Raw genomic sequence first — 21,517 nt, 5'->3', positions numbered from 1 at the left:
CCTCTTACTGTAGACTAGAGGAGGAAGCTGGTCTGATATCTAGTCTGTGGTTCCAGTTCATCTTGCAGTTAGCTGAATTGCTGACACCAAAACATATTGAAAGACTTCCTTCCTCTTCCCACCATGATGAGCAGAAGAACAGAAACCTGGGAACTACTGGGCCTATCATATAATTTTCCTTGTGTCTGGTTTTATCTTCTGCTATTTTTATTATCTTTTTATTAATCTTCTGTCCTTCTGCTCCTTACTCACACACGCAGGCAGGCAGGTAAACACAAACAGACAGACGGACGGACACACACACACACACACACACACACACACACACACACAGACACACACACACACACACACACAGACACACACACAGACACACACACACACACACACACACACACACACACACACACACACACACACACACACACACTCCTTTCCTTAAGAAAACGACCTCCCTTATTACTACATGTTCTTATTTTCTGTAGAGGGTATAATACACCTTTCAAATAATTAGTCACTTGTCACTATAGTCACACTTGCATTCAGTTTATTTGTATTTCTCCTGAGCTACCTAGTCTATCTCCCTCCCCCCCTGAGCCTCCTCTTAGGGAAGCTAACTTGGAACTAACTTTATTCAGAAAACAAAGGTTATGAATGGAGGCTAGGTATTAGAAGAATCATTTGGCTTTGGTGTGGTGTGTCCATGTAGACTATTTCAATAATAATAATAATAATATTACAATAATATTTCAAATGTGATTAAAATGTGTATTAAATTGTGACTTACTTTATGGAGACAGCCAATGTTGTGGAAGTAGGATAGACATTGCCTCAATAATATTCTATATAGTCCTTTGTATTATTATTATTTTGCAAAACAGTGCGAATATATGTAACGCATCTTAAAAGTAATATTTCAACAATATTTAATATTTAAAAATGTCAACATAAAAATAAAAATGTGGGCGGAGCCAAACATTTATTGTTGATAATTAAAGCACTCCCCCAGTTCCATAGTTATCCCATCCACACTTGTGCCAAACGCCGAACATCAAACGAATATCGAATATGAAACGAACTTCACCCATGGACTTCACCTCGGTATTCTACGTCACACAAACACTACCAGTTTCCTGTTCCTGTGTGCATTTCATAACCCCTCCGCCTTGTAATGTGTTGGGTGAAACATGGCGGTTCCGTGGAGGCACTGTTGGAGATGGAGCATAATAAACTGCACCAAGACTCGGTTATCCAACTATGCGGTGTTCTCCACGCTGTCTTCCCGGGGGCCGGGTCCCATCGCCGGTGGGGCGCAGCAAGAGGTAAGGTAACCCCGCGGAGACCTGAGTCGGGAGGGGAGGAATGCCAGTACAGCGTGTGCCAGTCCGCCCCGCAAGAAGGTCACAGTGTCTGGGCAACTGTCAGTGGGGATCTCAATGGAAGGATCTCATTGATTGTCCCTTGAGGCAGATTGGTGTTTATACGCTTGCCTTTACGCAGTACGAGACGTGCTTTTGTATGGAATGGGTTGTGTCTGTATTGAGTGTTTAGGTCCACTTGGAGGTTTATTATAAGCTCTTGACATTGCATTACAACTGCACTAAGCCATAACCGCCTCCTCCTTACTGGTCGGCCATTACCATAATGTAGATATACACTAATGCAAGGACGGATAGGTCTATATTATTGTTACATTGTTGTGTTAAGATGTTTTATTGTTTAGTCATTGTGGATTGTATACCTAATATATTATAGTCGTTACTGGAGTCCATTAAACCAATCTAAACACTACTGACTTGAGGTCAGAATGTCTTTCTGGCTGGGATAAGTGAGGGAACATTAACAATAAAACATACAAGGTATATACAGTTATTTTCATAGCCTCTTGGGATATATTTAATGAGTTATATACTATATAAGTTATGAGGTCATATTCACAAGTTGTAGAATATTTATAAAACTGTAAAGTTAACATTATAGCTGTAATAACCACTACTGACTGTGTGTGTGTGTGTGTGTGTGTGTGTGTGTGTGTGTGTGTGTGTGTGTGTGTGTGTGTGTGTGTTTCCAGGTGCTTCCATCAACACACCCGGTGAACTTTAATTATACAATTCCCAGGTATGTTATCAGCTCCACACCCAAGACCATTAAAGACACAGTGCACTCTTTGTACCAATAAGCCATTATCATCATCATCATCATCATCATCATCATCATCCTCTTCATAATAATAAACATATAAAAAATGTTTTCATCAGGCACAAACCGAGGCAGCCGTGGCCTGCGTCTCAGTTGCGCTGTTGTAAAAAGATCCACAGTGACACCAAACTGAAGGACCCCTTCTCGCTCGCCCAGAAAGACCTGGCAAATTTATATGACGACATCAAAAAGGTATTGATTGTATGACCTTTTTTAGGGTTCTACAGCCTGTTCTATCACCACACCCAAGCCCTCAACACAGCTTAGCATACATTCACTCTTACTCCAATAATGTGTCATGATGCAGTGAATGAGTGAAATTGAATAAAATACGCCATAACCGAGTGAGTGAGTGCATTGCTATAATGTTTCATATTATAGTGCGTGAGTGTAAAAGTAATATGTCATAACGTAGTGAGTGACGAAAAGTAAAATAATGTCATAACGTAGTGAATGAGTGAAAGGTAAGATATTGTCATAACGTAGTGAATGAGTGAAAGGTAAGATACTGTCATAAGGTGGTGAATGAGTGAAAGGGAAGATTCTGGCATAAGGTGGTGAATGAGTGAAAGGTAAGATACTGTCATAAGGTGGTGGGTTTAACACTGTGTTTGCTTGTCAGGAGCTGTATGTGTCCGGGGCGGAGCTCAGGTCTCTGTGTGACTACTACTTCGACGGTAAAGGGAAAGCCTTCCGGCCCATGATAGTGGTGCTGATGGCTCGAGCCCTCAACATCCACAGCAACAGCAAGGGGTGAGACGTCAGACCACATGCGCCTGAATTAAGGGGCGATTTACCGGACTGAATTTGTGTTAGTAGTTGCATAACCCTTAATTACAACGGGGACTTCAAGCTGACACGGTAGTTATACAATGACGATGTGCTCACGTACTGCATCTCTGAAAAGTATATTATACCCAAATGGAACTTCTGGTTGTAAAAACTTTATTTGTGTTGGTCGTAAGCACAATTAGTCTCAAAGGGCTTTAGAGGACTCATTCAACCGAGTTAAAAAGATGGATGACAATTTCAAAACAAACGTTAAGTTAGCTAGCTAGTCTACTCCTCTCCTCATTTATGATCAAATATGAGCGGCTGAGCAGATAAAAAGACATAAATGGCATAAGACCTTTAGAGTTAACCCAATGAGTGACACAATATTATATTACATTACATTCAGCCGACGCCTTTGACCAAAGTGAGTAACTGAGTGAGGCTGAGAACATGATCGAAATCGGAGAAACTACGAAAATATTTAAAGTAGTTTGACGTTATTGTCATCATTATACTTTTATTAGTGGTAGTTATTATAGAGGTATTATCATTTTGCCTTTTCGCTTACCGTTTGACATCCTGTATGGCTGTTTATAAAATATAGATGTGAAAGCTGAGTCTCTTGATTAACAGTACTTCCATTGTATATACCCTAATGATAATGATTGATGGTTATTATCATTATTATATAACATATTGTGTAATGTTAGCCCCGGGTTAATTGGCTCCCTGACCTGTTGACCTTTGACCCGGCAGTGACCTGCTGCCGGGCCAGCGTTCGGTGGCCATGATCTCTGAGATGATCCACACGGCCAGCCTCGTGCACGACGATGTCATCGACGGGTCGGACCAGCGGCGTGGCAAGAGCACCATCAACGACATGTGGGGCGAGCGCAAGGTACCCCGTCTCAACTAGGGCTGCAACGAACGACTATTTTAATAGTCGACTAGTCACCGACTATTGAAACGATTAGTCGACTAATCTGATAATTATAAAAAATTTCTTAAATTTAGCATGAGGTTGCTTGTTAATTATGTGGCAAATGATGAACACACGAAAGATGGGTACTTCAATGAAAAATGCATCTTTTATTCAATATATATATAACTGAGTTAGTTACTGAATTACTCTATAATAAAAGTAACTAGTTACGGAAAGTTAGGGAAAGTAATTATTTGCGTTACTGTAAAAAAAAAGTAGCTTTGTAGATGCGTGTGTCGTTGTGGGATGCTTCATTAAATTAGAGTTGCTTACAACGGATGTCGACAAAGTCTTTGCTCCTGGACATAATAGCACTTTACATGCACATTCTTGCCTTTGACCTCAATGAATTTGAAGTAGTGCTTATATCTCCACCTTGAAAATGCCAACTTTTCATCGGATTGCTCCGGACTCGCCATCTCTGCTGCTTCTTCGACTCTGTTTGGTGTTTGTGTGTGCGAGTGGCACACGTATCCTGGCTTGTGTGTAAAAACATTGGCTCAGATTGGCTACCATGAAACACGACTCTGCCTTAGCCAATCATAATCGCTTATCTCTTTGTTAAACCCGGTCTCCTCACTAGCAGTCTGTGTGTGCAGCCAGGGGTGCGTTCGGATTACACCGTTTATTCAATCAATTCATAGTAACGCACCGCATTAAACTGTCAGTAACAGTAATGGCGTTGTAACAACGGAAAAATGAATTAGTTAGATTACCCCGTTACTGAAAAAATAACGGCGTTACCTAACGCCATTGTTTTAAACTGCGTTATTACAAACACTGCTCGGATGAAGCGCTGGGAAGGATTTAAGCACACGGTTTCCACACCACGGGCGCGGTTATCCACCGAGATAATAATTTTATTTGGAAAACAAAATGTATTGGCTTTAATGTTACTTTAATCTTACCGAGGCGAGTCAGACTCTGTTTCGATCAACTGTCCGACATGCTTTCTCTTTAAATGTTGCATCACCGAGGTGCTGCCGTGATACGCAAGGTCTGCTTTGCAAACCTTGAAAGTAATCTTTTTTATTCGCCGTATCCAGGCTAAAATGCTCCCAAACTTTACTACTTAACTCGGCAGAGACGCTATTGCGCATGTGCGACTCTCGGCAGAGATTGTAATGAAGTGAGATGCCTCACTCCGTTGGAAAAACACGTCTGGCGACTGAATGAATGAATGACGAATTCATTGTCGACGATTTCTATTATCGATTTTTGGCGACAATGTCGACGAATCGTTGCAGCCCTAGTCTCAACCAAGCCCTGGAAGCTCTTGAACTGGGACGTTTAAAGGTCCCATGACATGCCACCAGGTGTGGTGTGATTAGCCGTTACAAGCCGTTTTGAAAATCTGTCTGTTATGACATCACAGGTGGGCGTATCCACCTAGGTGTGTGACGGATAGATGAGTAACGTTTGCCACCGTCCACTGGCAGACTGATCTATCCAGCACACATCTAGGTGGACACGCCCACCTGTGATGTCATAACACACAGATTTTCAAAACGGCTTGTAATGGCTAACATGACATGCCACACCTGGTGGCATGTCATGGGACCTTTAAAACACACCGATGATCAACTAACAAGCTGAAAGTCGTTTAGTGTCAATGTTTCACTGACGACAAGAAAAATAATTGCGACGCCTTCTGCTAACACCGGGTTACTGGAAATCCAAGAGAGAAGAATTTGTGTTTATCAAATATGTATCATATTTAGTCATTTATCACTTAAATTCAAAGTGGCTTACAGTAAGTGTCAAGACAGATTTTAAGGGTTCAAGGGGGCCTCTTGATCAAGGTAGTCTGCCGTCCAGACGGACGGAGGGAGGGAGGGAGCGGGCGGTGCCGTGAGCTTTATCGTTCCTCCTCCTCCTTTCCGCAGGCCATCCTGGCGGGAGACTTCATCCTGTCGGCAGCGTCCATGGCACTGGCTCGCATCGGGAACACGACTGTGGTGTCGGTGCTGTCGCAGGTCATAGAGGACCTGGTGAGAGGTACGGCCCCCCCCCCCCGCCCCAATGATGAGAGCAGATTCAGGTGTTTGGTGCCCCAGAAAAAAAATAAACACAAAAGATATTGACATGATTATTGTAGTTAATAATTGCTTAATGATTGCGATGCGATAGACGGTGGTTTAATGCGGTTGAACTCAATGCAAACATTTGCTGGTAGTGCCACGATTGTTTAGCTGCCACAACGGACACACCGTTACCCAATCACGACTACCACACGTTTACACTTCCCTTCAAAATAAAAGCCCCAGAGAAAGCGTTACCATCGTGGCATCTCTTCTCCGTCTCTCTCACCCGTCGACCATTCTTCCCTCCCCAGGGGAGTTCATGCAGATGGGCTCCAAGGAGAACGAGAACGAGCGCTTCAAGCACTACCTGGACAAGACCTTCAAGAAGACGGCCAGCCTCATTGCCAACAGCTGTAGAGCAGTATGTACGTTCAGTACACACCTTCCCCCGCCACGCCCGGCCCCCCCGCCACATGCCCCCCGCTCACTGTCCGCCCTCTGCTCTGTCTGTCTGTTTTTAAAAGGTGTCCATCCTGGTGAACTCTGACCCGGAAGTGCATGAGATAGCGTTCCAGTACGGCAAGAACGTGGGCATCGCGTTCCAGGTGTGTGCTGCTGACCTTTCGCTTTGTGTTTATTTGTTGATAAAAACGCTAATATTAATAACTGCTGATTCTTTTTGTTATTATAGATTTGTATGCGTGTTCTTACTTTCAGTTTTGTTGTTTTTAAAATGCTTGTACTGGGATGTAAAATGGAACAATGTGATTAGTATTGGGATTATTTCTGTTCTAGAATTTGGTTAGATTTCTAATGGGTGAGTTTAGGTAAAGGACGGGAGAAAACCTGGAAAAGACCACAAACAGAATCTCTCTCTCTCTTACATTTTTTTTCTATATATTCTCTGTCTCTCTCCCAGCTGGTGGACGATGTGTTGGACTTCACGGCGTGCGCCGCTCACCTGGGGAAGCCGTCGGCGGCCGACCTCAAGCTGGGCCTCGCCACGGGCCCGGTGCTCTTCGCCTGCCAACAGGTGAGGCACCAGGTGCACGCCTTCACAGGCCGCCGCCACCCGGCTGATGTGTCGGACGGCGACATCATTTAAGATCACGTCACAACAGGAGACCTGAAACGACTTACTGTTAAAGAAGATGTAACATTTAAGTTAAAAGTGACATACTATACTGTGTGATTAGCCGTTACAAACCGTTTCGAAAATCCTCTTCTGATATCACAGGTGGGCGTGTCCACCTAGATGTATGACGGATAGATGAGCAACGTTTGCTACAGTCCACTGGGTTGGCTGGTAGACTGAACTATCCAGCACACATCTAGGTGGACACACCCACTTGTGATGTCAGAAGAGGCAGATGTTCAAAACAGCTAATCACACTCACACCTGGTGGTATAATATGTCATCTTTAACTACAATAAAAAACCTACAATATTCTGACAGGAAGCGTCCAATGAGCTACGTGTGTCTACTAGTCCTGCTTGATTGTATTCCATATTTGTAGTCTCGAGTAAGTAATGCCACACTCCATGTTTGTAGTCCTAATGGTCTCTGAGCCTTACCACACGATCTGACTGTCTTCCAGTTCCCTGAGCTCCACTCTATGATCATGAGGCGCTTCTCCTCCCAGGGAGACGTGGAACGCGCCTGGCAGTATGTACTCAAGGTGAGACCCTTCCCCTGCAGAGAACCTGCATATATATTATATTACAGAGCGATGGCATGGACAACACCAGCTAACCAGCTAGTCACTGTGTCCCTGTCTATTACTGTATATAACAGAGCGATGGCATGGACAACACCAGCTAGTCACTGTGTCCCTGTGTGTTATATTACAGAGCAATGGCATGGACAACAATAGCTAACCAGCTAGTCACTGCGTCCCTGTGTGTTATATTACAGAGCAATGGCATGGACAACAATAGCTAACCAGCTAGTCACTGCGTCCCTGTGTGTTATATTACAGAGCAATGGCATGGACAACAATAGCTAACCAGCTAGTCACTGCGTCCCTGTGTGTTATATTACAGAGTGATGGCGTGGAGCAGACCAGCTTCCTGGCGAGGCACTACTGCGACGAGGCTGTCCGCCAGGTGAGCAGGCTCCGCCCCTCCCCGGAGCGCGACGCCCTCATCAGGCTCACCGAGATGGTGCTGACCCGGGACAAGTGACCCCCGGGTGACCCCTCCCTGGCCCCGCCCCCTTCAGGCAGCTGCTGCTCAGACAACTCAACTCAACTCAACTCAAGCCCCGGCCGCTGGGGGAAGGACCACTGCGGTTCACCGGACTCCTTGTCGTTGCGTCGGTGCTACTCTGAACTGGCCAATCCCGGAGTGCCGCAGTGATGACATCGTGGCAGGGAGCGTTACAACTGCCAGAAAATAACTGAAAGAAACGCACAGCGGGGGTCCGTCGTTTTACGTTGCTGTCGTAACTGTCTTCGCCTAAACAAATCGAACAGTATGCCAAAAGTCCTATATGATAATATAAATATATTTATTAAAAGAAGTGGTTTACACTCCTGTGTGTTACAGTTGATGAATTGGAGAATCCCAAATATTAGGAATTGAGTCTTTTAGATGCAGCGGAATTAACCAATTTGAGCGAATTCGAGTCCACCGCACTGAACAACACTTAAATCTCACGTCACGTCTCAGTGTGTAATGCGTACTGTATGAGCAGCTACCTCTCTTGTCATGCTAATAGAGCTAACTTGAACATGGCTAATGCTAGTCACGGCTCGGGGCGTATTCGGTCTGAATCGATGGGATTCCACAAGGGTTGGAAGGGAGTCATTGTCATGTGTGTTTATGTGACGGTCAGCACACTCCAGGTCCAGAAGCTATTCAAATATCCATACCGGAATTTCCCCATAACCCTCTGGATTGGCTAATTAGTGCAATACAGAAGGGTAGAAAGTGAAAACAATCAAGTTCAATGCAAATGGGAAGACTTTGACTTAACCTGGAGTTTTTCCACCGTCCTCACCATTATAGGCTGACATTTGTGTGAACTTATGTGTATATCCAAACTTGTGGGAATGCCAGTGTTTCTGTATAAATAAGTGCTCTTTAACAGCTAAGGCCTTAACATCCACCAATGACCGTGTACTCATTAAAGAGACATGTTTTTTAAAAGTCCAGTCTCCATTTCTTTGGGATGGCCAGGGACCACAGCAGGGCATATTGTACATATAATGGTTTATTATAAAAGACTGTACATTAAGTTTTCAATTAACACATAATATATACAATGTCAAGGGCAGAGATGTTGGACCCATTCAGTTTTCTAGACATGAATGTGAATTTCGGTGTACATCCTGGTTTAAAATTGGGCCAAACTTTTAATGCATTCCCCATGGAAACATAAAAAGATGCTCATTAATTAAAGCCCATTTCTTGTTTTGCTTGCAACCACATGTTTTTTTCTGTTTATTTCCCATGATGCATTGCAAATGGTAGGGTATTAGATTTGTTTTTTTAGGTTCAGGTCAAATTAGGGATCTGGGGGAATGCAAGGCATCATGGGAGAAATCACCCAATCAGTCCATTATGTTGCACCCTCTTGTGAAGTAAAGGGTGACGCGTTAATCATACTCTAGAATAATCTATAGCTTGATAATTCAAAACTGAAAGATCAATTAGATCACTCACAACCCTTTCCTCATGATCTCTGATTCACATTTTTTGCTAGGCGAGGGCTGGCAGTGATTGGCAAGTCATCTCAAACTGAAACAAAACCCGGAAAAGACAGGAAACGCCTAGTTTCTCCCCAGAGACATTGTTCAATAGGCCATGACATTTTGACTGCTCCACATATTTTATATAAGTAAAAAGTTATAAACAATGCGCCTGAAATTGAAAGCCATAATCAAGATGTGAAGCTCAAATGTTCAAATTCAGAACCAAACGAAATCAGCATTTCAAAAACTGGAGCCCTGAAAAAAGTTCTTATTAAAAATTCTAAATCATTCAGTGATTTGGACAGTACAACAAATTAAACAAAGCAATAAAACAAATCAATTTGTATATATTGACAACATAAACGGTAATACATTTCATAAATTTTATATTGCATGCTTTCACACCATAATGTGAATTTCTTGTGTAATTTGCCTTCAGGATATATAATTGTCCATACATACCTAGACAAGATTTATTGGTTGGTATTGGGATTAGTATTGTGGTTGATAAGATTAGCATAATCCCAGAGAGCAATCGGTGAAGGGCAGGCAGTGGATTAACCATTACATACAGAAACCCCTTCTGTATTTACAATTAGAGAACTACCAAATTAAGAGCGCATTCAGGTTTGCAAAGTGAGAGTCCTGCTGCATTCGACACAACCCACTGAGTCATGTTCAGCCATTCTTTATGATTTGCATACATAAATAAGCGTATGTAAATCCGTTAGCTCTGCCTTTTCAAGTCAATCTGTTATATTTGATTTTTTTTTTTTCACAGCCCTAAATTAAGATCCATAAAACGTGTCTTTTAAGGAAAAATCTGTGCTCGCTTTACCCATATCGACCCATATGACTTGGCTTACTGGACCGACCAAGAATTCCCATAATGGCGGGAAACATGCCCAAGTTCATCATCTAAGTAGCCGTCAGGAATCTGTCGTTCATTTCCAAAGTTCGTAAAATCTGATGTTGTGGAGCTTGGTTTCAACGAACGGTCTGGGTATTCCCAGACCACTGAACTAGAGTATCCGAACCATCGTACAGATCCAAAACTTTCCAATCTTTCCCTGCTTATACGTTTCAACAAATCCCTCCCCTCCCCGGTATAAACCGCAAAATAAACTATGTCGATAAACATTTTTTATTTATTTATTTGCAAACATATTTGTTAAGGGGGCAATAACATTGTGATATCAAAAAGAAAAGCAGTTAAACGTTGTGCCTACGTATACGTTAGGATGGGGGGGGTGGTTGGGGTTTGACCTGACGGCAGTGGTCTCTCAGAGTTTAGACCGTGATCGCGGTATCAATAAATACGCCGCCATTGGCCCTGGTCAGATAGCATTGCTAATTGAAGTAGACAAGCTAGCATTACTTACTGGCCTCGATTAGCTAGCATTGCTTACTGGCCTCGATTAGCTAGCGTCTCTAACGGGCCTCGTCTAGCTAGCGTCTCTAACTGGCCTCGGCTAGCTAGCGTCGCTAACTGGCCTCGGCTAGCTAGCGTCGCTAACTGGCCTCGGCTAGCTAACATCACTGACTGTCAGTAGCAAGCTCGCATCACAAGGTGGCATCTGCTAGCTAGCGAGGCTAGCGGCTAGCTCAGTCGGCGTAGTGCATGATGGACTCCACGTAGTTGCCGGGGAAGAGGCCGGTGACGCTACCGGACACGCCCTCGTACCAGCCATCGTCGTTCTTCTTGATGATGTAGATGATGGCGCCCTCCATGAAGGACAGCTCGTCATCCTTGTCCTTGGAGTAGTCGTAGATGGCCACCACTGGGGAAGAGGGGGTAGGAGAAACATCAGGTTACAGACCAGGAGGTAGAACCAAATGAACAGAACTGGTGTGGTAGATAGAAGATGTAAATAGGGGATTTGTAAAAGGTTTCCAAAGCACACCAATAGGACGCACTAGAACATACAGACAGCAGAATCATTTTTAAATGTCCAGTTATACAAAGTGGAACTTTGTGTTCTTTGCCACCTTTTCAATGTAGTTGTCTGTCTGTTATTGAGTTAATGAGACCATCTGTCCGTTTTCCAGTCAGTTATTCAGTGAGCAAGATAGCTAGGGAGTTAATCACTAGTTAGTCTCTACCTTTTTGCGGTTTAGTTCTTGTCTGTGTTATTGCGTTAACGAGTCAGTGAGTAAGTGAGTGAGTCGGGCAGTCAGTCTGTCAGTGAGTCAGGTAGTCAGTCTGTCAGGTAGTCAGTGAGCCAGCCTGTCAGTTAATCTCCACCTTTTTCGATGTAGTTCTTGGGGGCCCAGTTGGGGTCTCCGTCGGCGTAGGGGTCGCTGTAGTGGACCACGGCCGCCTCCTCCTCCTCGTAGTCCACGGGGGGAGGGGGAGGCGGCGGGGGGGAGTCGTCGAACAGCGCCATGCTGTCGGGCGGCGGCGGGGGCGGGGGAGTCGGTGAATCTGCAACTGGAAGGAAGACAGTAAGGACAGTGAGGATCCGTAGTGAACGACGTACGGGGTGGAGGCGAGGATCCGGAGAATGAGAGTGATTAGGTTAACCCCTTTCACCAGGAGCTGCTCGGTCATGCCATGCAAGTTGTTGGGATCATGCATAAATCAGAAGTATACGATCATTGGTAAAGGGACATGCAAAAGGCCCATGTAACTCATGCAGCTCAGAAAATACACACATGCACACACACCCATTCATTTCCTTGTAGAAAATAACTAGAGTTTTCCAACCAATAGAAAGAGTGATACCCGAGTGACTCTTCCACCATCACTTGACTCATCTGGGAAAACCTTGCCTCAATACAACAAACACTAACAGAAGGACAAGCCCCCGTCTAGCAATTACATCACACATTAAACCACTTGAGGGGACACAAATAACACATGTCACTGAATAAAAACTGTGAAGCTACTTTCAAAATGACTTCTTCAGATCGGGACCATATTTTATCTACACAGCGGCGGAGAGGAAATGGGGAGGACCACTTTGCATGCAGGGGGAGGAGCGGTACAGGTGAGGACAGGTGAGGTACAGGTGAGGGGGGCGTGACTTACTGCTCTCCTGCATCCTGGCCACAAAGCCAGTGAGTGGAATCTGAGGTGTCAGCTGTGGCATGGGAGGAGGAGGAGGGGCGATAGACACTGAGGCATCGCACACAGACAGAAGAGAGAGAGAGAAGAGAGATCAAGATGTATTGAAGAGAGTGAGAGAGACATAATAGCGGGAGAGCAGAAAGAGCGAGATAAAGAAACAGATATATTAAGAAAAAGGGAAGAACAAAAAGTAGAGAAAGTGGATCAATTACAGAGAAATTAAAGATGAGCACAGTTATAAAGGAGGCGTGCACACCACTCACAAGCAGATAATAACCTGGGTGTTTGTGGGCCCATCTGTGCGAGTTTGTGGATTTGTAGCACAGCCTGGACAGTGTGACATTGTGCACGTGAGTGAACAGATCAGGGGGGTTGCATGTGACGCACCATAGGCCACAGACCTGGGCAGAGATCAGACCGATAGCGGCTATGCACTTCTGTATGGCGGGCCCTGGCCACCAGAGGGAGCCATTTCAACAACATTTCTACAGCTCTTAAAATTCCATTGCAACTTTTCTCGGTCTTTTGCTTTAAGTCAACTTTTAAACTCCTCTTACAGTCTTGCCAAACTGTCTGTTCTTTACAAACACCAGGAGTGAAACTTTTGATCAGTCAGACTTTTTAAATATATAGGAGGCCATCAATCCAACTTTCAAAATCACACGTGTAAAACTGGACTTGGCACAGCATATAAGACCTACAATAAACGTATACTTCCTCAAAGTTTCCTAGTTTGAGACCAGGTGAAGCTTTCTATTTGACAGAAGCATTTCCTATTGCCCTCGTTACCAACACTGGCAGGGGGAGCCCTGGTCTGTGGTACTTCTCAAGGCTTCTTCCTTGATAAGTGGGAGTTTTCCTTGTCTTTCAGAGGTCTTATCGCTGGAGGGCTGTCGTTTAATGTGAGCCTTGGAAGCCCTTTGAGATGGTCATTGTGATAAAACAACTGTACAAATAGCCATTGTGACTGACAAGTGCTCAGTGTACAAAGTCCAGACTTAAAAGGACGAGTTAAACCGTTTTGCGAGTGGTTAACACTATCCTTTCTTGAACATAATTGTGAGTGTGTTCTGTTCCGCGGTGTAGTCAGTGAGCAGGGTTTTCAAATGCCAGAGCGTATCGACCACTGATCGTCTGGGTGATATCTACAGGAGAATCCAAGGGCATGGGGGTCTGTTTGTCAATATTGAAGACATCCCTGGACTAGATAAAGGAGAAACCATGACCTGCTCTTTGCGAGGGAGCAGGGGAGTCGATACTTCCGCCTTGAAACCCAAGCCCCAGATCTCCGGGGCCAGCTGACTTAGGCCTGACACAGCACAGCCGACCTTCAAAGTCAAGGTCTTATGGCTTTGAGGAGTTAAGTGTTTGATTTGCCTGTTTTAAAAAGCCAAACTAATCACCAGTATTCACCACAGGGACATCGCTGTTTTATGATTGGGTGGCAGATTGTTACTTTTTAGCCTTACACTTGGATAAGGGTTCGTCGTGACACAGTTCTGTATCTATGACAACCGGTTAGCCAACACAACTAGCTTGCAAACTCAAGATGGCCGCTGGAAAATGGCAAGTGGGGGGGGGGGGGGGGGGGGTGTCTTACTTGAGTTCAGCCCATAACCAGGGGTGCCTCCGTTAATGTGAGGCATTTGTTGTTGCTGCATTTGCGCCATCTGCTGCAGCTGTTGCTGCTGCTGTTGAATCTGTAGCTGCTGCTGCTGCTGTAGCTGCTGCTGCTGTTGTAGTTGTTGCTGTTGGAGCTGCTGTTGCTGGAGCTGTTGCTGCTGCTGCTGCAGGGAGAACTGGGAGGTGGTGGAGGGTGCGCGGCGGTAGGTTCCCGTGGCCGAAACCATGGAGACAGAAGAGGAGGTGGAGGAGTTGTGCCGCGAGATCTGCCGCGAGATGGTCCCAAACTGAGACATTGGGACGGGGCCCAGGCCTGGCCCAGGAGCCACAGCTGCATGGGGCCCACAAAGAAAGGAAGAAGAGGAGCAGGAAGAGGAGGAGCAGGAGGAAAGGGGAGACAGGACAGAGGGGAAGCCAGAAGGTGGAGGAAGGGGGAGACAGGAGGAGGAGGAGGAGGAAGAAGTGCGCAACAGGAACAGGAGAAGAAGGAGCAGGGTTTAGATGGCGAAGGAGGGAAAAAGAGGGAGAGAGGAGAATGAGTGACAGGCACATATAAATATAAAGCAATAATTCTGTGTTATTGATGACTGGAACATTAATCTGTTAGAGTTACATAGGAATAGAGCAATGAGCGAATGACAAGACTAAAACAAGGGTTCAGAAAGAAAGAGGAGAAGAAGAAGAATAGAGAACGGTAGTATTGCTACTGGCTGATGGACGGCCCTGGTGATGTCACAAGTTGGTGTGTGTGTGTGTGTGTGTGTGTGTGTGTGTGTGTGTGTGTGTGTGTGTGTGTGTGTGTGTGTGTGTGTGTGTGTGTGTGTGTGTGTGTGTGTGTGTGTGTGTGTGTACTACAATTGAAAAAAAAAAAGAGAGAGACGCAGCTTGGGATGAGGGATACTGACAAACAGGGAGGGACAGTATGAAAGACAGAGCTGGACTTCCTGTTGACATTCCTGAAGGATGGAGGTCTCCCAGGAGATTCCCAGCTACTCTGGGAGGAACCAGGCCTTCACAAAAAACTCACCCGCCCCAGCAGCACTAATGACCACGACGGGTCTCTGGGGATGAACCTCTGTTCGAGAATAAGTGTAGCATTCTCAAGAACCTCCTCATGAACACAGGCTAGTAAACACTGCAGATTAAAGATGACGTGAAACAGCAATTCAGAGATCCTCTCAACACTGCAATATATTTAGAACTAGTACAGAATCCCTAATTGTGGTTGGATATCAACCATACAGTGGCCGACACTGATTCACACCATTTATCATTCAGCAGCTGCTTTAATGCAAAGCGCTTTCACAAGGAATTCCAGGTAACTAATATACAGGTAACTAGGGAGAAGGTAGGGGTTAGGCGTCATCTTCCCCAAGGATGCATTAAGATTAAGGCTGCAGATATTGGGGATTGAACCCCATTCCTTTTCGGCACCCAGACCACTATGCTATTCTGCCCTCATAAACTTCCTCCACTAACCTTATTACCCCAGCCGCCATCTTGGTTCTGAACCCTAGCAGGGGGATGGAACTGAAGGACGAATCCCACATTCAACCCTGCTAGGGTTAAGAATCCAAGATGGCTGCTCTGTGAAAAAGGCCCATGCAGATGAACATTGACTGCGGTTACATGGTCGGACCAGATCGACTTATCATGGATTAAGCCATATAACAATGTTGCCACTCGACGGGGGGGCTGTCACTTGTCTGAGTATACATACATCGGATAAGATTGGAATAATGGTCGGAGACCTGGCTGACTCCGCTATGCTAGGTGGCGCTGTAGTCCTTTCAACAAGAGGTACTTGAGCCACTTCCGGTTCACGGCAACGTAAAAGCAACAACAAACTATCTGACAGCACCTGTCACACTAAATGTTGCTGCAGCGATGCATCATATATTCCGTTGCATTCACAACATCCACATCAATCGATGAAAGACTGGAGCTAGTGATGGTGAGATGAAGCTTCATAACACCTTGAAGCCTTCCAGCCAAATGTGTTGAAAAGAGGTAAATTTTTCGAGGCTTCGGATGCTCACTAGGGACACCTAGTGGTCAATAGAAAAAAACAAGAAAAATAATAGTCTACCTTTGGTCTGATTACACAAAACCCATGAAGACACTGGTCTCCCATCCTAACACAGACCTCTCCCAGTGCTGCTTAGCTTAAGTACCAGTGAGCAGTCATACCCAAGCGTGTACCCTGGGTACACGCTTTAACCCGGTGCGCCAAATAGAAGGATTCTACCATCGATTTTGATGTAGGCCCTATCAAACTCAGGTAGGCTACTTTAACACCCTTTAGATACCTCTTAGAAACATACTAAATTGAAGTTGTGATTTTGTAACACAAACGTTTTGGTCCGTGAACCAGACTCTGATACTGCGTTCCGACACAGTCGTATCGACTGTTCGAGTCGACTCACGTGGGTCCTACACGAAGCTTCAAACGTCACACTCATAAACCAAGGCTTCGTTTGTCATTAGTCACGTGGTTTTTATGGGCCAGCATGTAAACGCAGTCCATGACACCATGTCCAACCAGAAGTCTTAATCCAACATCTGGAACGGGGAACTGAGACTCCTGCTCCTTCGTGAACGTTCAGATTCCAGATGTTATCAGAACAACTGCATCCTTTTTCTTCCACGTATTTACAGCCATGCCTGCACCATTGGATCAACGCTTTGATTAGGCTAAATAGACTCATTCAGTTTAGTGAAGCATAAAATAAACAATGGAGCACACAACATACACGTTGGGTGTTTACAAATGTACATAATATACCAAAATAAGGAAGCATGGCATGAGGTTTATATGCTGATTTCAAGGTTTGTTTACCTTTTGGAAAATATAATTCCGGTCCTTGGAGATTAAAGGTAAGATACTTGGTAGATCTCAAAGAAGATCAGACCAGAGTAAGATAAATACCACCACCATCATCATCATCATCATCATCATCATCATCATCATCATCGTCTTCATCATGATCAGTTCAGTGAATCTGATTGTGATTCAAATCTCATTTGTAGGAAAAACTTAAAACACTTCAGAGAAATCCTTAAAAATCATTAATTCATTCATGTTACAGCCCAACCACCCATGAGTTCATTGAGCAATGATTCAAACAACCAACACCACCACCACCAGCTTCACCACTGAAATGATATCAACCCCACCCTACTGAGGCGTGAGGGGGGTAAGGGAGGTTCCGTGGCGGGCAGAGGCGGAGGCTGAAGGGGGTCTCACCTAGGGGTGGAGGAGGAGGTGGGTTGGCTAGCCCCGACATGGGGGGTGCCGGCTGTGGTAGGGGTGGAGGAGGAGGAGGAGTAGGTGGGGGTGGGGGTGGGGGAGGGGCTCCAGGGGGAGGGAATAAGAACTGGACTGAAACCAGCCAGTCAGAGTGGAGATATTAGACCATGTGATGCCACATGGTAGAAAATGCAGCTCCCTACTGAAATTATACTATACAGCTAGAGTATAAATTATACTAAACAGCTAGAGCAGAAATTATACTATACAGCTAGAGCTGTAATCATACTACACAGCTAGAGCTGTAATCATACTATATAGTTAGAGCACAAATTATATTATGTGATTCAACTACCAGCCACCAGGGGGCTACTTGACATCCTTCCTACACTCCTTCCAGTCCCAAGTCCTACTTCCATTAGAAGGGTAGGAGGGAGAGAGGGAGGAGAGATGAGAGAGAGTGTGTGTTGGGGGTCTTCTTCAACTCTCTTATGTAACATTCCACTACTATATTCAAGTGTGTGTGTCAGACTCCTCTCTGGTTGGTGTTCGAATGCTGTTGCCATGGTGAACGGCCTAGTAGTGTTTAGTCGGTGAGATGAGGTGAAAAACATCTGAAGGGACTGGTGATGGATCGGTTATGGTCCACTTATAAAATATTATACAATAAAGAAAGACCAAATGATTACATTTCCTCTCTCTCTCTCTCTCTCTCTCTCTCTCTCTCTCTCTCTCTCTCTCTCTCTCTCTCTCTCTCTCTCTCTCTCTCTCTCTCTCTCTCTCTCTCTCTCTCTCTCTCTCTCTCTCTCTCTCTCTCTCTCTCTCTCTCTCTCTCTCTCTCTCATGAGTTGCGTTCAGGATCACAATGGTGGTTCATAATCCCTATCCACCACACAGGCTTTATGTACCACTGCACTAATACCTTGTAAAACAATGGCTATCATATCACACATGTGTTTAACCACTGATTCAAGCCTAACATTATTATTATCAATATTTGACTTATTATAAATACATAAGTACATTTGCATGAGTAAAAAAATGGCTAAATTGCTTTGTTAAAAATATTCCAAACCAGGTATCATCTAACGCTTATTAGCCTAACGTAGTGTAGCATGGCCGAGCTTAGCTCTCACCTTGTCCAGAGTTGGGGATGGAGGGCGTCGGCACGGCGATGGGCAGGCTGCTGCCGCTGTTCTCTCTGCTGCTGCTACCCCCACTGCTCCCGCTGCAGGGTGAGAGAGGTAGGGGAGAACAGGGAAAACAGAGAGGGAAAGACAGTTTGATTATTTACTTTCTCTTGTATTATTCACTTGATCTGGCGATGTAAACATTGTTTACCAATGAAACTGAATAGACAATGAGAAAGCAAGAGCAAGAGAGGGGGAGAGAGAGACAGACAGATAGATGATCAATGGGGTTCATTGCAGAAACTGTTAGCGGTGCTTATGTTACAGCACTAATGCTACAGTTGGCACTGCATTACCCACCATCTCCTGTATTCTATAAGGCTGATCTCAGGCCACTTTAAGGAGATGGGGCACACAAAGAACAGAATGGAAATCTTCTAGATGTGAAATAAGTCAAGTGAAAACCCAATCTGACACATCACTGCCAACCCTGAGGGCAGAAAGTACTACAGCCTCGCCAAAATTGACCTCTCTCCCTCCCCCTTCCCGCTCCCTCTGTGCACCCTCCCTCCCCTCCACCAGATACGTCTTTTGCATCCCTGATATAAACTGATTCCTTACCCCCTTTCTCTCTCCATCCTCTCCCCCCCCTCTCCTCTCATCTCTGTAAAGGAATCCTTCCTGTGAAGTCATTGCACGCCTCCTCCCCCCCTCACCCCATTAATCCTGTCTCTCTTGATTCTTTCTGTTTGAGTGAACACACACACACACACACACACACACACACCCCCCCCCCCCCCCCCCAGGGCATATCTCCTCTCTCAACCTGTGATCCATGTCACTTGTAGCCTAGGGGCACAAGGGGCTGTATGGAGGGGCTGGAGGGTGGGGCTGACGAGAAGAGGAGGGAGGGGTTACATTGGGTCAATGTGGGGACACTCATCGACACATTGAAGGAGAGAGAGGGAGGGGGAGAGATTCAACCACTTCTCCTGCAGTCATCGGTTTATTTGCATTCCTCTCCCAACGCTCTCCATCCCTCTCTTCATGGTCTATGACCTTCTGCGGCCAATCACACCGGTTTGCGTCGAGCCAAGGGGAAACGCCCAGCTTGTACAGAGTGGGTTAGTTGCCTTGCTCGTGGACAACCAACCAGGAGGAGTTTGGGATTGAACCAGCAACCCTCAAGCCGTCAGACTGAATGATGAGCTACCACACTCTGATTCTTATCCCAGAATTTTATTGAATCTGGTCGCGCTTTTCTTCTTCGTGTCTCTCTCCCTCCCCTCAGATGAAAGCACTCGTTCCACCTACATGCGCGCCCTACTCCTACTCTGCCATCTCACTGCACGTGAACCACCATGCACAGATACACATTCTCCTGGAACAAACTGGGAACTTTTTCCCAGCTGCTCCGAACATCAAGAGAATGAATGAATGAAGAGCAGGCCTTGGGGTTTTACTCTGATCGGTTGACTCTTTAAGAACTTACAAAAGATTGTTGGTTGCGACAGCTTTGGTTTTTGTATTTACGTCATATACTCACATCACAGCATGTTGAGCAATTATTTTATTGATGATGTATTTTGCCTAATAAAAGCCACTAACTGAAATTAACATTTGGTCTCTGGTTTCAATCCAAGATGATTGCTTGCCAGAATCATTGTAAGAATTATTTTATATGCATAGTAGACGAGAGAGAGAGAAAAAACAGAGGGAAAACGAAAAGTGATGTAATATTTATAGCCATTGGGAGTCAGCATTATAAGCCTTTTTAGCTAATGAGAAGAAGTCCGCTTCCTCATAACTCTGAATCGAAGAGTGCGTCATTTGCCATTTTATTTCACCACAAAAAACAGAAAGAAAAATAGCCTCCTGAGGGACTTGAGTGCTGTCGTAGACTGGTTTTAGATTTGCAAACGGTACTTTATATCATAAGCTTTTAGCATTATTACCATTTTCTGAGTGATTGCGGCTTGGCTCTGAACCATCCTCAGCCACATTTGGTTCAGGTTTTTAAGTTTAACCAAATGATAAGACTCAAAGTGTACATCCGAGGATGGATAATCTCAGAGCTCTGCTTTTGCTTTGCACATATTGATGCTAGTAAACCCACTGCTTTGTGCGTATTTGTGAGAATAGACCAGAGGAGCAGGTTGAATTCTAATTGTACTTGAATGCTAATGCAGGGGACAAAGGGTAGCAGAAAGCGCTACTTCCTCTGGTACTGGTGTGATGAGAATACCAGAGTGTTAGTAGAAGGGTAGGTTTGCATGCCTCCACTTGAGTGTTGTATATCAGATGCGTGCTTTGGAAGGCCTGTGAGTGAGTCTCACGCAGCGATTAAAACATGTGCTTTTTGGGGTGTGAACATGTGGGGACCACATTTGCAAAACCTAAGTGGAGAGAAAAAAAAGCCTGTGTGTGCCAAAACTCGATCCACAACATGTTGTTTACCTGTTTGCAAACTGCCCCTGATGGCGAGATGGTTGTCCCTGTCATTACCTGCAAGCACACTGCCCTTGCGGTGGTAGTTTCTCATTGCCGGTACCCGTGTGTGCGGATCCTAGTGGAAGGAGTGTGTGACTGCAGGTACCTGTGCGTGCGTTGTCTCTGGTTGACGGAGGCCGTGCGGCCGGGGCTGTTCTGGTGGCTGAGCCGGGCGGGGCTCGTCATGTAGTCATTGGGCACTGTCGGTGGTTTCACCGGCTCCAGGGTCTTGTAGGACGTGTTTCGCCTGTCAACCAAATCATCGACCAGAATGTTGTTC

General features: G+C 45.1%; 2 protein-coding genes across 6 annotated transcripts in view; one reads left to right on the top strand and one right to left on the bottom strand.

The window, feature by feature from the left end:
• The first annotated feature begins 1,172 nt into the window (after positions 1-1,172).
• Positions 1,173-9,405, top strand: pdss1 (prenyl (decaprenyl) diphosphate synthase, subunit 1). The gene is made up of 11 exons (XM_084475140.1): positions 1,173-1,322; positions 2,072-2,118; positions 2,259-2,391; positions 2,822-2,952; positions 3,730-3,871; positions 5,842-5,953; positions 6,291-6,400; positions 6,504-6,584; positions 6,899-7,012; positions 7,578-7,658; positions 8,023-9,405. Exons 1-11 carry the CDS (start codon positions 1,188-1,190, stop codon positions 8,161-8,163), a joined length of 1,227 nt encoding a protein of 408 aa, XP_084331266.1. The 5' UTR covers positions 1,173-1,187; the 3' UTR covers positions 8,164-9,405.
• Positions 9,406-10,810: 1,405 nt separating this feature from the next.
• The window catches only part of abi1a (abl-interactor 1a), a 39,396-nt gene continuing 28,689 nt past the window's right edge, over positions 10,811-21,517 (bottom strand). Inside the window, exons 5-11 of one of the 5 annotated variants that reach the window (XM_084475139.1) lie at positions 21,344-21,484; positions 18,754-18,845; positions 17,615-17,749; positions 14,345-14,698; positions 12,706-12,792; positions 11,920-12,105; positions 10,811-11,455 (exon numbers count right to left, since the gene is read on the bottom strand). In XM_084475139.1, the coding sequence (XP_084331265.1) occupies positions 11,280-11,455; positions 11,920-12,105; positions 12,706-12,792; positions 14,345-14,698; positions 17,615-17,749; positions 18,754-18,845; positions 21,344-21,484 (1,171 nt within the window). In that variant the 3' untranslated portion in view covers positions 10,811-11,279. The remainder of the gene's footprint in view (positions 11,456-11,919; positions 12,106-12,705; positions 12,793-14,344; positions 14,699-17,614; positions 17,750-18,753; positions 18,846-21,343; positions 21,485-21,517) is intronic. The other 4 variants (XM_084475135.1, XM_084475137.1, XM_084475136.1 and 1 more) reach the window with 4 other exon arrangements.

Source organism: Micromesistius poutassou, assembly GCF_964030765.1.
Source record: "Micromesistius poutassou genome assembly, chromosome: 11".
Classification (NCBI taxonomy): Eukaryota; Metazoa; Chordata; class Actinopteri; order Gadiformes; family Gadidae; genus Micromesistius; species Micromesistius poutassou.
Note: the sequence above shows the minus strand (reverse complement) of the source record. Positions and strands in the feature narration are given on the sequence as shown.

Coding starts and splice junctions, on each gene's coding strand:
- pdss1 (XM_084475140.1), top strand. CDS start 1,188: ATGGCGGTTCCGTGGAGGCACTGTTGGAGATGGAGCATAATAAACTGC. Junction 3,872..5,841: donor ACATGTGGGGCGAGCGCAAG/GTACCCCGTCTC, acceptor TCCTTTCCGCAG/GCCATCCTGGCGGGAGACTT. Junction 7,659..8,022: donor CCTGGCAGTATGTACTCAAG/GTGAGACCCTTC, acceptor GTTATATTACAG/AGTGATGGCGTGGAGCAGAC.